Source organism: Phacochoerus africanus, chromosome 10, assembly GCF_016906955.1.
Source record: "Phacochoerus africanus isolate WHEZ1 chromosome 10, ROS_Pafr_v1, whole genome shotgun sequence".
In the NCBI taxonomy this organism is placed as follows: domain Eukaryota; kingdom Metazoa; phylum Chordata; class Mammalia; order Artiodactyla; family Suidae; genus Phacochoerus; species Phacochoerus africanus.
In genome coordinates this window covers 135,495,942-135,512,723 of record NC_062553.1, presented here as the reverse complement: position 1 = coordinate 135,512,723, position 16,782 = coordinate 135,495,942, and the positions used below count along the sequence as shown (strand labels likewise).

Genomic DNA, 16,782 nt, shown 5'->3' with positions numbered 1-16,782 from the left:
TCAATTACGAAGAAGAACAAAAAGAGTAGTTAAAAGAAATTTTCAGCCTACAACCCAAAGCAAATAAAATATATATAACATTTAGATTTAATAAGGTAAACTTTCCCCATCTAAATTCCCACAGGTAGAACATATGACAAATATTTTATTATAAAGTACTTTGTTCTTGCTGTACAGTTCAGAAGAGAGATTAAAAACCTATATCCACTGATTTCCAGAAATTAAAAAGGAACTTCAGGAAAAGCAAAGAAGAAAAAAGATTCAAATCTTGAACACTCCTACTCCGAGGACCCTGGTTTCCAAAACTCACACTAGGTACATCAAACCAAGTATCTCTGAGTCTAAACAGCTGTTATTGGAAACCGGGGTGGGAGGTGATTACTAGGTTTGGATATACTATTTCGGCGGCCGATGCTCCCAGATGAAACAGCTGAGCTCAGATAACGTGCACAGGAAAACCTCTGCTGGACTAACCCTTCCCGCACAGCTCCACCAAAGACCTCATCCTCCACTCCAAGCACAGGCACCGGAGAATTCCCCCGGGAATGTGCTTATTCAGCTAGAGACACAGTATTACGGCAGCTGGAAGTCTGAGAAACATTTCCTCCCCATACCTCTCCTGTGTTTGGATTGGAACAGAGAATCTTAGCATCTTTTCCACAGGTCAGCAACAATTCCGGATCTGCCATGCTCCAAGCAATCGCCAAAATACCCCTATTAAAAAAAACACAAAGACATGAAGAAGTTTTTAATCTTGAGAAAACCAAATCTCCGAATTATTTGTCTAGGCTTTGGAGACACTCACTGGTAGCAGAAGTATGATTTCATATAATCTTTCTGAGAAGCAATTTAGCAATATGTATACTCTGACCACTACAAAGATACTTGATAGACAATGTAGTATAGGACAGTAAAAAATGAAAACAAATGCCCAACAACACAGACCACATAATATATTACAGATCATCTTTTGATGAGAAAAGTGTAGTTAAAAATTACGTTGTAGAAAGCTACACAACATTCACCAATGAAAAGGGTTAACTATGTACATAAATTTGTATGAAATATATAGTTACAATGGAGTTCCCGTCGTGGCGCAGTAGAAATACATGTGACTGGCAACCATGATTACAGGTTCAATCCCTGGCCTCGCTCAGTGGGTTAAGGAGCTGGCCCTGCCGTGCGCTGTGGTGTAGGTCACAGACGCAGCTTGGATCCTGTGTTGCTGGGGTTGTGGTGTAGGCTGGCAGCTGTAGCTCTGATTTGACCCCTGGCAGGGGAACCTCTGTATGCCAAAGGTGTGGCCCTAAAAGGCAAAAAGAAAAAAGGCCAGGGATAGAATCTGTGTCCTCATGGTTGCTAGTCAGATTCGTTTCCACTGAGCCACAGGGCAAGCTTGAATGATCTATCAACTATTACTTGAAATCAAGTAGTGGAAAATCCATAACACATTTTCATACTGTGATATGATTTGGGTACCATTTTTCGGTACAGAAAATCAGATGAATATTGTTTAAAATAAAAACAAACCATTTACACCTTTACAAGACAAAGTAGATTCCTTAATTTTAAAAAAAATATATGATAATTCAAAGTAGTAAGTAAATACACTTTCAAAAATAAATCAAGTTCCTTAGCAAAGCAGCATGATACCTGGCATGGTTTTCCAGGACTCGGAGTGGAGAGGAGGCAAAGCGAAGATCCCACATCTGGACCACTGGCAACCTATCATCCTCGGAGGCAAGGACCATCTGAGTAGCAACATCAGGATGCCACGCCAACCCGGAGCAATGCATCTGCAGACAGTCACGCCCACATTTTATTAATCATACCACTTTGTGAAAAGCCAAAATGAACATGAGGAATATGCTTTTGCTGAAACAGTGGAAAACAACAGCTCAAGCTTATTAAAAAAATCTTATATTCATTATTTTAATGTATGTTTATGATAAAATTCAGTTTATTTAAAAACTCATAAAACAATTAAATTCTATGAAACGCTCTTAAAGAGTAGTGTTTTTTAAAAAAAATTTTACTAAAATATAGTTGATTTACATAGTAGTCGTAAAAATAAAAAAGTGGGGGTTCCCGTTGTGGCGCAGCAGAAATGAATCTGACTAGGAACCATGAGGTTGCAAGTTCAATCTCTGCCCTCGCTCAGTGGGTTAAGGGTCCGGTGTTGCCGTGAGCTGTGGCGTAGGTCACAGGCACAGCTCAGATCTGGTGTTGCTGTGGCTGTGGCGTAGGCAGGCAGCTGTAGCTCCGATTAGATCCCTAGCCTGGGAACCTCCATATGCTGCAGGTCTTGGGTGCGGCCCTAAAAAAAAAGACAAATAAATAAGCAAACAAAAATTAAAAAGCGTAAATGTTTTCAATTCATCCATACCCTTAATACATGAAATCATTCTGGATCAAAAGATGAGTTTCCTTGTCAAAACTGTAACCAGGGAAAAGTTCCATATACATTTAAAATAGATATTTTCAGAAAAGTGAAAATAAGGAGATAAAAGGTTTTAATGACAAAAAAACATAACTTCAACAAAATTTTTAAAAAATTCATACCTTTCCTCTATTTTATCAGAAAAATCAAAATGAAGTGTCTAAAGCAACAAAACTACTATTTAAATTTTCACATGGGATAAATTAACACTACTATTGAGAAATATCTGGAAGTTCAGATCCTGAGTATTCCAAAAGGTGACTGAAATGCTTACGGTATACTTTATTCCACTGAAAGCTCTTTTAAAACTCCAGACTCACTGAAAACAATTTCCTGAAGAATTATTCTTCTAAAGTTTTTTTGTTATTATTATTTTAAAATGACATATTCTCCGATTTAGGCAAGCTCTTTTTTTTCTTTTTGGTCTTTTTAGGGCCGCACCCACAGCATAGGGCTAGGGGTTGAACCAGAGCTATAGCTGCCACCCCACACCACAGCCACAGCAACGCGGGATCCGAGCCGTGTCTGCAACCCACACCACAGCTCATGGCAACGCCAGACCCTTAACCCACGGAGCGAGGCCAGCGATCGAAGAGTATCCTCATGGATGCTAGCTGGGTTCGTTAACCACTGAGCCACGACAGGAACTCCAAACTCACTTTTTTTAAATGTCCAACAAGCAACGTAATTAAAAACGAGTTTGACAAAACAAGGCCTAAATGGTGCCTAAATTACCTTATAGCACACGATGACGTAATAGTAATGAATGTGTAGAGTGGAAGATTTAACCTGCTACGCAACAGCGTCTACTGAGCAAGTGGGAAAAGAGCATCAGCTCACCTTGGCAGTGCCTAATCCGAAAAGACGAACCCAGGAGTCTGGAAACTACAGGTTCCCAGTCATAAAGTTACTACAGGAGAATGTTTACATTCTAGAGAAAGTTAAAGATGAATTAAGAAATTGCTGTAATCCCTTGGAACAGCTAGCAGAGCAAAACAACTAGTGTATCCTGGAACAACCCTCCTGAGCAACCCACTCCTTCGCCTCATCAGTGGTGTATCCAGCACGGTTGAGGAGGAATTTTATCGTTTTCCTTAAAGGAAAAAAACCCTCTCACTCCAAAGTAACTTGTCCATAAAAAGACAGGATTCGACTTCATAGAAATCTGATGTGCTGCAAACTTTGGCAAACAATATAGAAATGCCTACGGCAGAAAGAAAACACGTTTGCCACAAACCGATCACTTACTTACCCTGTTACTATGATCACTGACTTTGATAATAGGCTCATTTTTTCTGAGATCCCACACAGTAGCCCGGCCACTGGGACTGGCTGATGCCAAAATATGCTGAACTTGTCTGTTCCACGCAATGCAGCTGATATCTTCTGGGGGCTATAAAAAATAAAATACTAAAAACCACTTCTCAATTATCATCAAATTTGACTACAAAATTTAATTTCTCTTTTAAAAAAGGTTTACTTCAAAATCTACTTATGTCACAAATCTGCTTTTATATTCTTAAGTTCTCAACACACACAATACCGTTTAAAGTTCAGGCATACGCCAATTCAAGCATTTTACCTGATTTATCACACGTATTAAATTCTCGTTACAAATCAAGCACTCTTCCTTATTTTGCAACTGCCCCAAGGTACATAACGGACCACAAAGTAGATACTGGTCAATATGACAACTAGGCAGAGCAAACGTCAGCCTAGACTTAGAAAACCATCTTTATAAAGGGTTGACCATGCGTTATCATTATGCTACTGCTCAGACCGCCAAAACTGTAGGGCCCGTTACCACGCGCCCCTCGATGAAGTTGTTTATACAACATAAAGACACTCAAGGAGGCAGAGGGAGGACTGCTCTTTCTCAGCTTGTTAGAATTACAAAGGAAAGGCTGAGGTCTTATTTTAAAAAATAAGTTTCCTTTCTAGCCTAAGATTTTTATTCTAAGGTGGGATCTTGTTAAAACACTGATGATATAAAAGACCCTAAGAAAATTACTAAAGCTCTATTTTATTTACTACCAGTAAATCTAATACGTCAAAGTATCAGGTAGGTGGTAAGTACTCAATAAATATTTGCTGTTGAAGGATTCACTGATACTCTGAAGAAATGTAATTATTAATGTTTTATTATGCTGAAGGAAAATCAATGACATCTAAACAATACTTTTAAAGAAACACAGTTGTGTGAAAAAAGCTGAAATAAAGTGTAGAAAAACTGATTTTGGTTCTTATGATTACATTGAAATCAGTGTAATACCTGTGTTTTGGCTCCTGGTGTCATTGGAGTTGCAAAATTATTTAGATCCCAAATGTAGATTTCAGATTCATTAGCACCGGAGGCCACCAGATTAGTCTGCAATAAGAAATACTTAATAACTAAATAGCCCTTAGAAATAACTATAAGAGGAGTTCCCGTCGTGGCGCAGTGGTTAACGAATCCGACTGGGAACCATGAGGTTGCGGGTTCCGTCCCTGCCCTTGCTCAGTGGGTTAATGATCAGGCGTTGCCGTGGTGAGCTGTGGTGTAGGTTGCAGACGCGGCTCGGATCCCGCGTTGCTGTGGCTTTGGCCTGGGCCGGTGGCTACAGCTCCGATTCGACCCCTAGCCTGGGAACCTCCATATGCCGCGGGAGCTGCCCAAGAAATAGCAAAAAAGACAAAAAAAAAAGAAAGAAAAAAAGAAATAACTATAAGAACTCAGAATAATTCAATTCAGAGCTGGAAAGATTTGTCAGTTCTAAGGCATACCATTTTTCTATTTAATGAAAAAACAAAAAGCATGAATTCCTAAAAACCATGCATACCAACCTGAAATTTCAATAGTGTGAAGAAACATATGATAAAATTCTATTAAACTAAAAAGTATCTATTAAACTTTTAATAAAAGTTTTATTAAACTAAAATTCTATTAAACTAAAAGTATTAAACTAAAAATTTCAATAGTGTGAAGAAACATATGATAAAATTCTATTAAACTAAAAAATACCATGACTACTGACATTTTAACACAAGCCATTAAGAAAAAAAGAACCGCATGGGTGGACTCTCAAGTCGTCAGGCAACCGTGTGAGGGCTGGTGCTTGTGGTTTGCATCTCGGGAAGGGGATCAGACCGTGGGAGACAAAGGCAGGCACCCAATCAGGCCTTCAGACAAACAGCCGAATTCTAAAATAATGGCATCTGTTTCAGGATACCTCAAAGCTGCCTCTGCAGCTGGACCAAGAAAGGACTAGGAGGACTTCCCGTTGTGGCTCAGGTGGTTAAGAACCCGACACACTGCCTGTGAAGATGTGGCTTTGATCCCTGGCCTCGCTAAATCGGTTCAGGATTCAGCGTTTCTGCAAGCTGCCATGCAGGGCTCAGATGTGGCATGGATCCCACGTTGCTGGGGCTGTGGTGTGGGCCTGCAGCTGCAGCTCCAATTTGACCACTAGCCCAGGAACTTCCATATGCTGTAGGTGCTGCCTTAAAAAATAAATAAATAAAAAAGATATGACTAGTAAAACTTCTTGTCTTAAATTCTCATGTATTTAATTTTTTTTAATTGAAGAACAGCTGACTTACAATGTTGTGACTAGTTAATTTCCTGGTGTACAGGAAAGTGATTCAGTTATACATATACATTTTTTTCTTTTTTGCCTTTTTTTTTAAGAGCTGCACCCATGGCATATGGAAGTTCCTAGGCTAGGGGTCAAATCGGAGCCACAGCTGCTGGCCTACATCACAGCCACAGCCACAGCAATGCCTCAGAGCCTCGCCTGTGACCTACACCACAACTCACGGCAACACCGGATCCTTAACCTACCGAATGAAGCCAGGACTGAACCCGTGTCCTCTGGATTGGATACCACTGGGCCACAAGGGACACCACAGGTGTTTGTTCATATCCTTTCCTACCGGACTTCCTGTGCGGCTCACATCATATCCTTTTCTACTGCGGTTTATCACGGGACACTGAATGTCGTTCCCCATGCCATACAGCAGGAGCTTGCTGTTCATCTATTTTATTTGTAGCACTTTGTATCTGTTAATCCCAAACGCCTAATTTATCCCTCCCTCACTCCCGTTTCTCTTTGGCAACCATAAGCTTGTTTTCTATGTCTGTTCTCACGTATTTATGTTTCGTTTGTGCTCAGTCTTGTTCTGGGTGGCAGTATTTCTAGGTTATCTTAGTTACATACCTTAGGGTGAAAGAGACCCTAAAACTGTGATACAATGTACAGGAAAACAGTGAAGTTCATATACTGAACTTCCTCCTTTACTGTTCACGCCATACATTCTTCTCTGAACAACTGACATCTAACTATGAAAAGAGAGGAATTCTATGGCAGCAGCCACCTATGATAAGACACTAACCAAAAATCAGCAGCTGTTTAATAGGAATTAGCTGTCTAAAGAGAAGTTACCATAACTGTAGAAATGAAGAAGTTTGGGTTTCTGCATGTCTACAGCCCAAGTACCTACTTATAATAGAAGAAAAAATAACTATTTTAAAGAGTTGCTGCCACGGCACAGTGGGTTAAGAACCTGACTGCAGTAGCTTGGGTCTCTGGAAGTGCGGGTTCCATTCCCCGCCCAGTGTACTGCGTTAAAGGATTTGGCACGCGGGTCACCGCTGTGGCCTGGATTCAATGCCTGGCCCAGAACTGCCATACGCCACAGGTGCAGCCATAAAATTAAAAACAAACAAGCAAACAAAAAAACAACTTTCTTAAGATAACATTCGTTTTCTGGTTATTCCTGAGTATTCTATTAACACGCAATCTTCATTAACCTACACATTTCTGTGATATTCAGTAGATTCCTAACTGCTTATTTATCAAATTTATACTGTATTTGTGTATATTTCTAATTATTTGATAAATAGTAATCTATTTGTCATAAACAGAACATTATCAACTAAGAAAACAGTAGGTTAACTCAAACAACACAGCATCAGCCTCATGATGAACTAGCACAAATTTTTTTTTTTGTCTTTTTGCCTTTTCTAGGGCCACTCCCAGGGCATATGGAGGTTCCCAGGTTAGGGGTCTGTCTAATCGGAGCTGAGGCCACCGGCCTATGCCACAGCCAGAGCAACACCAGATCCAAGCCGCGTCTGCGACCTACACCACAGCTCACGGCAACGCCAGATCCTTAACCCACTGAGCAAGGCCAGGGATCAAACCTGCAACCTCATGGTTCCTAGTCAGATTTGTTAACCACTGTGCCACGACGGGAACTCCAGAACTGGCACAAACTTTTAAAAGGCAAAATTTCCAATCTTTGAGGCTCCTAATGTTTAAAGCGTCCAGTAGATGTTTAAAACGACATCTCCAGACTTGCAGAATTAAACTCATCAGCCTGAGCCCTTCTATGGGGTTAGTATTATTCCCCCTGAATCCAACCCTGAACCTTCTTCTCTTCAAACAAATACACTCACTCATCAACCTGCAAAGGCACAGATTCAGTTTTCACTTTCAAGATTGAGGCACATTAGACTCATATACTTATTTCAAATAAGTGGCACATATCTTAAGAATTACGAATAAATGTCAAAAGTCTAACCTGGAAAATGTTCACATCCAAGGCTCTCACTGGGCCAGTGTGTTTGTCATTCTGGGCAATCACAACTTCCTTATCACCGGCTATTATTTTAGAGGGATCGTAAAGAATAGTATTTCCATTTTCACCACCTGCAATCAGAACTCCAGAGACATTTCCTTGGGAATCCATCTTATGAGGCCCCCAAATTAACTTGTGGTACCTTGAAGAGAAAAATGAGTAAAACAACTCTTTTTTTGAAGTCAAATAAATGTAGAAGAGAATTTCAAATTATACATTTAATTTTTTCATAAATACTCCCCAAACACTGCTACTCCTCTACTCCGGGTCACCACGCGTAACTTGGTGAAATGGCATTTTAGTTTTTATTTATAATCATGTAGATGTTTCATTTTACAATCTTCAAAAGTATAAAAACTCTTCTGGGAGCTAATACAGCATGACAAAGCATACTTGATTTGTACGTCAAAAGATATGAGTGAGCTTGAGAGTGGTTTTTTGTGGGGTTTTTTGTCTTTTTTTTAGGGCCACACACACGGCATATGGAGGTTCCCAGGCCAGGGGTCGAATCGGAGCTGTAGCCGCCAACCTACACCACAGCCACAGCAACACCAGATCCGAGCCGCATCTGCGACCTACACCGCAGCTCACGGCAATGCCGGATCCTTAACCCACTGAGCGAGGCCAGGGATCAAACCCTCAACCTCATGGTTCCTAGTCGGATTGTTTCTGCTGCGCCACGACGGGAACTCCAAGAATGGCTTTAACATTTAAAATCTATGAGACCTTGAGCCGGTTACTTAATCTTTATAAGCTGCTTTTGGCTCATTTATAAAATAGAGCTAATCCATCACTTCCCTTGATTTTATCTGACTACAGAAGTACTTACTAACAAATTATCTGTTAAACAGAAAAGGAGTTAAGGGAGTCATCTGAAATATTCCGAGAAAAACAATGTATTCTGACCGTAGAAAAGTGACATCAAAATTATGTCTTTTATGACAAGTACCCTCACTGGTGGAGAATAAGTGTTTATGGTTTGGCATGAAGGTGGCATGAAGACATACAGCAAGACAAATGGAGGTGAGTAGAAAAGCTGTGAGACAAAAGGCATCTGGGGTTCCCATCAGAGCAGGAGGGCGTGGAAGAACACAAGCGGTCCCACGAGGCTCCATGATTTGAACTGTGTTGTTAGCTACGGGGCAACGTCTACATCGAAATTTGCCAGCTATTAAGCATTAATGCATATTTTACTACTCAAATAAAGGGTCCTTTCTCTGCATTATAATACAGTCTAAATACTTGGAAAGGTGATCTAAATACCTACTGTATAAGAAATCATAGCAATAAAATTCTCCCTGAAATGCATTTTTTTTAAATGTAGATAAGGGGGGGAAAAAATCTCCATTCAGAGAAAATCACTATTAACATCTTGGTATTTGTCGAACTACTTCTCTTTCTAGTCGAACCTATCTTTTTTTTTCTTTTGTAAACAGGTGAGATAAAGGAGATAAAAGAAAGGAACGCTAGGAGTGCCTGTCTTGGCACAGCGGAAACAAACCCGACTAGTACCCATGAGGATTCGGGTTCGATCCCCGGCCTCCCTCAGTGGGTTCAGGATCTGGTGTTGCCGTGAGCTGTGGTGTAGGTCACAGACGCAGCTTGGATCTAGCGGTGCTGCGGCTGTGGTGTAGGCCCGCAGCTGTAGCTCCAATTAGAGTCCTAGCCTAAGAACTTCCACACGCTGCAGGTACAGCCCTGAAAAAAAAGAAAAGAAAAGAAAGGAATTCTGCTATATCAGGAGAAAAAAAGAACTAGAAACTAGAGCTTTCCTTCCTATCCTACCTGTAAGTCAGTAGTAAAAAGAAATCAATAGAACATACAGTCACTTTTTCACTTTCACAGAAATTCACTCCTCTTTTTCACAAACTATTTCACGTCATTGATGACATTCCCTGCAGTTTCTAATAATGGAACATTTATAGACATAGAGGGCATCGATCACAACAGATAACTAAATAATCATGTGCTAAATTAAGGTTGAATCTCATACCTGTGAGAAGAAGAGAAAGTGGCACAAGATTTCATATCCAAGGATGGATCCGAAAGGTCTAATTCAAATATCTCAAGGGACGCACTGGTACTAAACGTTGCATCCAATTGTTGAGCAGATGTTCCTGCAGAAAATACATCCATGATAACTACACATGCAAAAATAAGACTCCGAGAGAACCATACAAAATAGAAATTAAACGCACGTTTTTCGATTATCTCACTCATGAGTGCTGCATTAGTTGCTGAAACCTCAGCACAGATACCATTAAGCAGATGCTTAAATTACTACAGCAGTATGATTCTGATGCAAGGCTCAGAGATGATGTTTGTAAGAGTGGGGAGTGCAGACAGTTTTTTAAGCCTGTAGATACTTTACAACCTCTTGGTAAAAACAGTCCCATGCTTACAGTTACAAATATATAACCCCAACTCTTTCTATATAAAAATGATAGCATGAAAACTGTTCCTCATTCATTCAAATCAGTATTTATTAACTATTTTTTTACATGTTATTTATTGTGCTTAATACTGGAGGAGTTAAGACAAAACAATTCTCATGAAGTGTGAAAGACACTAAAAATGTAATGTACACAATTAATGCTGTGATGCCCACACAGAGAGGAACATGTCACTAAACTCAGCCAACAGCCAAACTATAGCCAAGTTTAAACGTATCTTGCAATGGAAGGAGAGGCTTTCTAGAGGATATGAAACAAACTAAATCTTCAAGGACAAGTATAAATAAGTGGAAGAGAAGAACTGAGGTGACTCATACTGTCTTCCCTCTGTTGAATTTACCTGTAGCCAGGTAAATGGGATGATTCTGGGCAGGGCTCCAGGCCTGCATGGCTGTACGATCTACTTCCTTTAACTTCATCCTGCTAAAGAGAATATTTCACTTAGAATGATACCAAACATAGGACATGGAACACAGAAACATTTTTACATAGGAATATTCTGGACACACCAATATATCATTAGTAATCCTGGAATGCCAATAAATCAAACTGGTCTAGGTATCATTTGTTGGGAAGGTTCACTCTTAGAAAGAAGAGAAACTTGTTAAATTTATTTTGAGAGAACTATAAGGTAATTTACAGATTAAGTGCTTCAGTTAAAAAATCAGTCTGGGAGTTCCTATTGTGGCTCAGTGGGTTAAGAACCTGACTAGTATCCATGAGGATGTGGGTTTGATCCCTGGTCCTGCTTAGTGAGTAAAGGTCCAGCATTGCCACAGACTGCAGTGTAGGTGGCAGATGTGGCTCAGATCTGGCAGTGCTGTGGCTGTGGTGTAGGCCAGCAGCGGCAGCTCCAATTTGACCACTAGTCTGGGAACTTCCATATGCTGAAGGTGTGGCCCTTAAAACAAAAAAAGAAAAAGAAAAAGAAAAATCAGTCTGGAAAGAAACTTGCAAAAATAAGGGTAGTGTTTGGTGAATTACACTTGGTACACAATAAGCTTCTCAGATAAGACAATATGGGTAGCAGCATATCAAGGGTAAGAGAAGGCATGTGATAAAAAGGTACATCTTCCTGGAACAGGATTCCTCAATGATAGCAAAAGTTTGAAAAATTAATTTTAAATGAAAACAGACTAACACAGAGGAGAATACAGTAAATTCACAGATTTTAAAGAGGAAGAAATTTTTTTTAAAACGGTCACTCCAAGCTATAATCCCACATGCCACCATTTTATATAATCTCTGTTAAAGTTACTTTGGTAGAAAAACTCAGGAGATACTGTGCTACAGCTTTGAAAAAACCCTTTGTAATTTTATATAAATGCATTCACATGGCAGACTTCCACTGTAAGATGTCCCATAATATAATTACTTAGTCTGCCACTGATGAAAACCTCATCTTTTGCTATTTTTACAAACAATGCTGAAATAAATGGCCACATATAAATGTTATTTTGTTCATGGCAAGGAAAGCAATAAATTTCCAGAAGAAAAACTACTGAGTTTAAGGATAAACGTAATTTTGGAGTTCCCACTGCGGTGCAGTGGTTTAATGATCCAACTTGTCCCTGTGGATTAACAACCCAGAACTGCTGCAGCCGTGGCAGAGGCTGAAGCTCCAGCTCGGTTCGATCCCTGGCCCTGGAACTTCATATGCTGTGCGTGCAGCCTAAAAAGAAAAAATGCAATTTTAATTTTTTTTTTTTGTCTTTCTGTCTTTTCTAGGGCCACTCCCGCGGCACATGGAGGTTCCCAGGCTAGGAGTCTAATCGGAGCTGTAGCCGCCAGCCTACGCCAGAGCCACAGCCACGCAGGATCAGAGCCTCGTCTGCGACCCACACCACAGCTCACAGCAACGCTGGATCCTTAACCCACTGAGCAAGGCCAGGGATCGAACCCGCAACCTCATGGTTCCCAGTTGGATTCATTAACCACTGACCCACAACGGGAACTCCTGTAATTTTAATTTTGATGGCTATTGCCAAGCTGCTCTCCATGACAACCATACATCCTCACACCCCGAGAATAATACATGAACAGCTGCTGCCTTGGACCTTCCAGAGAGACACTTTTCAATTTTTCCCAGCAGGACAGGGGGAAAATATGAGCTCCACGTAGTTCTAATTTGCATTTCTCCTACTATAAATAATGCTGAACATCTTTTTGGTATGGTTACGGGCCATCCATAGTTCTTCCTCTGTCACCTTTTCTGTCGATTCCTGTCTATATCATTTGCCCATTTTTCTATTAGGCTGTCAGACACTGCCTTTTGATCTTATTTTTTTACCCGTCACAAAATTTTGATTAAAAAAAACAAACAGATTCCATGCGAATAGTTTTCAGTTCAGAGAAAATGTGAGTGGAAGTGCCTGACTCCCCAGATGCAGCCTCCCTCACCATCAGCACCCTGCGCTGCAGGGGCGTATCTGTTGCAGTTAGGAGTGGATACTGCCACATCCTTATCCACCCGAGTCCACTGTTTCCGCTAGGGGTCACACGCTGTGTTGTACATCCTTTCGGTTTTGACAAATGTACAATGATACATATCTACTGCTTTAGCATCATTCAGAAACTTCCCTGCCCTAAAAACTCTCCGTGCTTCACCAGTTCATCTCTCTCTTCCTCTGTCCCCTTCCCTCCCTCCCTGGCAACCACTGATGATTTTGCTGTTTCCACAGTTTTGCCTTTTCCAAAATGTCACTAAGTATAGATACATACGTGGCCCTTTCAGACTGCCTTCTTTCACTTTGCAATAGACATTTAAGGTAACTCAATGTCTTTTTGTGACTTGATGGCTCATTTTTTTTTTAGTGCTGAAAAATATTCCATGGTATGGATATACTGTGAATTTTATTTTATAGTCAAATGTATCATTTAAAAAATGAGAGGTTCCCACTGACACAGTGGGTTAAGAATCTGACTGCAGTGGTTCAAGTTGCTGTGGTGGTGTGGGTTCGATCCCCCATGCGGTGCACTGGGTTAAAAGGATCTGGCATGGCCACAGCTGCGGTGTAGGTCGCAGCTGCAGCTCACATTCAATCCCTGGTCCAGGAATTTCTATATGCTGCGGGTATAGCCATTAAAAAAAAAAAAAAAGCTTTCTGAACTTTGATTAGTTATAAAAGATCTTCTACACGCCAAAGTTACGAAGGCATTCACTGACAGTTTTCTTCTGGCAAATTCACTTATGTTTTATTCCTTTCATTTAAATCTTGACTCGCTTGAAAAGTATCCTGGTATGCAATGCATGTTTGAAGTTTATTTTTTTTCTTATTAGTCCAAAGCCATTAGCTGAAAAGTCTTTCTTACTCATTTTAGGTATCACCTTTATCGTGTACTCATTTCCTATATTTAGGTTTATATTCTTATACATATTGGGACGTAGGTTAGGATTTATATTCCAGTATGTTACTTAGATTTACTTGGGGATTACCTTTCCTTAGGTCCATCTGTTTATTTACATGACAGGCACACCACTACTCACGAGGCTTTATGAGCATGATTTCAATAACCATTATCCACTGCGGCCCCATCCCACCCTACCCCTCACACCCCCACCCCATTTTCCTTGCTACTACTGCATCAACTTTTTTTTTCCGTTTTAGCTTTACGCATAAACTTTAGAATAGTTTTTGTCTAATTCCAGAAAAAAACAGAATGCTGTTCAGTATCTTTACTCAATCTGTACCATATTAATAAATTAACTTAGGGAGAATCTTCTGATCAAGAATGGACACGATGTTGAATCTTGCCATCTTTTTTTTTCCTTCCTATGGCTGCATTCCCAGCATATGAAGGTTCCCAGCCCAGGGATTTAATCGCAGCCACAGTTGCAACCGAAGCTGCAGCTGCAGAAACACCAGATCTTCTAACCCACTGTGCCAGGCTGGGGATCAAACCTGCACCTCTGCGGTGACCTGAGCCACTGCAGTGTGATTCTTAACCCACTGCACCACAGAAGGAACTCTAAAAATATGGTGTCTTTTGACTTAAACTTTCTTCCCCCCCAACCCCTTTTTCTTTTTATGGCTGCTTCTGTGGCATATGGAAGTTTCTGGGCTCAGGGTCAAATCACAACTGCAGCTGCTGGCCTATGCCACAGCCACACTGGATCCTTAACCCACTGAGCAAAGCCTGGGATTGAACCTGCATCCTGATGGAGACTATGTCAGGTGCTTATTCTGGGAACTCCTCAAGCTTTCTTTTTTATCTTTCAGTGTTGTTTGAAACGTTCTGACATACTGGGTTTGCTTAGTCCTGGACTTTATCGTTTGGTTTGTCTGTAAATGTGGCTTTTTTCTTCTTCCATTACAATGTCTATGTTCTTATTGTTATATGAAGGCTGATGATTTCTTTATTCTAATTTTTAATCCTGCTATCTCACTAAACTCTCTTTTTGGAGCAGCATTCCAGTAGATTCTGCTGGGCTTTCCACATACACACACACACGTCACTGTGGCTACAGTGACAGTTCCGTCCTCACTGAAAGTGTCATTCCCCTGATCTCCTTCTCTTGTACAAGCTGGCAGTCCTGGAAGTAGCACACTAAACAGTAACGGTAATAGTGACATCTTCTGTCTTGTTCTTTTCTTTAGCGGGAAGGCCTACTGTACCACCACTGAGCATGATTTTTGTTTTGGTCTTTTCTGGGGCCGCTCCCGCAGCTTATGGAGGTTCCCAGGCGAGGGGTCGAATCGGAGCTGTAGCCGCTGGCCTACACCACAGCCACGGCAACCTGGGATCCGAGCCGTGTCTGCAACCCACACCACAGCTCACGGCAACGCCGGATCCTTAACCCACTGAGCAAGGCCAGGGATCGAACCCATGTCCTCATGGATGCCAGCCAGGTTCCTTAACCACTGAGCCACGATGGGAACTCTCAAGCCTTGTAACTCTTTTAATTTTTGCTGTTTATGCTCATTTATTAGTCCTTGCTTGGCAGGTTCACACTACCCTCCTTTTAAAAATTAGCTTAGCTAGTGACTTGCCTGTTCTACTGAGTACTTCTGGATTGATTTATTAGTTCCACTGTTTATTTTCAAATTCATTAGTTTCTGCTTCTAGTTTTATGAATTCCTTCCTCCTTTCTTTTCGTTTACTTAGTTCTTTTTTAAGTCTGTGTTAACTGCTCAACGGGCATCTTTATTACCTCTTCAGGTTGTAGATCTTCCCTGAGCACGGCCTGGGGGGCCCCGGACATTCCCAGCGTCTTCGTGGTGGCCACCTACATGGTTTACCATTTCCACGTGTGTCTCCACTGACTCAAGCATTGTCTGGATTTAATAGTCAAGTGGAGAAGTCTTTATTTTTACTGAATTGTGTTTTTCTGTACTATTTCCTCTCTATGAAACATAGCGTAGCTTTCTTTGGGGGCCGGTATAGGAGTTTGTGTGAATCTTCCATGAGACAAAAAAAAGGGGTGCTATGTGCTATGTTTTCAGAGCTCAATATATACTCATCAAGCCTACCCTATAGACTTAGCTGTTTAGGTTTCTACACCCTCCCCAACCCCCCCTTTCTACCCCATGTTATCTATCCTGGAGCAAGAACAATTCACTGAAAGAACCCTGCTAGGGCGTTCTCTCTATGTTCAGCAAGTGGAGGATCTGGCAGGTTAAGGCTCTGCTGTTGTCTCTGTGGCAGTGTGGGTTCAATCCCCGATCCCCCCACCTGGTGCAGTGGGTTAAGGATGTGGTGTTGCTGCAGCTGCAGCGCAGATCACAGCTGCACTCAGATTGCACCCCTGGCCTGGGAACTTCCATATGCTATGAGTGCATCAAAAACAAACAAACAAAAAGTATCCCGCTACTACTGCACCTGGGCCGATTTCTCTTGGTATCTCCTGAAACCTGCTTTATGAAAGTTACTCTCTTATTTAACACAGTTACATATTTGCATATTTCATCCATAGGTAGACAGATATTCATCATGTTAAATGCTCACTGTCAAATACACATTTTTAGTTTTATGGAGTATTTTTCATCTTAAATAATACCTTTGGGCTTGAATTCTGCTTTGTCTCATATTGAGATCATTACCCTAGCTTTCTTTTTGTTTGCTTTTATATGTGTTCTTTTACCTTTTCAACTTCTGAACCATTTTGTTTTCACTGGCTATTTGAAAACCATGGAAAAAAACAGATTTTGCTTGGTGGTCCAATCTGAAAATCTTTTCAACAGATGAGCTAATAAGGTCATATAAAATTTACTGATATGAGATATGGTGGCTTTCATTTCCATCATATTTTGCTATCTTTGGTTTTATAAT

At 40.8% G+C, this 16,782-nt stretch overlaps 1 protein-coding gene across 46 annotated transcripts in view; it reads right to left on the bottom strand.

The window, feature by feature from the left end:
• SEC31A (SEC31 homolog A, COPII coat complex component) overlaps positions 1–16,782 on the bottom strand; it is a 63,215-nt gene that overhangs the window by 40,114 nt on the left and 6,319 nt on the right. For 28 of the 46 annotated variants that reach the window (XM_047799062.1, XM_047799065.1, XM_047799066.1 and 25 more), the window contains exons 2-8: positions 10,853–10,932; positions 10,053–10,176; positions 8,003–8,201; positions 4,713–4,808; positions 3,693–3,833; positions 1,654–1,796; positions 615–714 (exon numbers count right to left, since the gene is read on the bottom strand). In XM_047799062.1, the coding sequence (XP_047655018.1) occupies positions 615–714; positions 1,654–1,796; positions 3,693–3,833; positions 4,713–4,808; positions 8,003–8,201; positions 10,053–10,176; positions 10,853–10,931 (882 nt within the window). In that variant the 5' untranslated portion in view covers position 10,932. Of the gene's footprint in view, positions 1–614; positions 715–1,653; positions 1,797–3,692; positions 3,834–4,712; positions 4,809–8,002; positions 8,202–10,052; positions 10,177–10,852; positions 10,936–16,782 lie in introns of all 46 variants that reach the window. The other 18 variants (XM_047799061.1, XM_047799068.1, XM_047799072.1 and 15 more) reach the window with 1 other exon arrangement.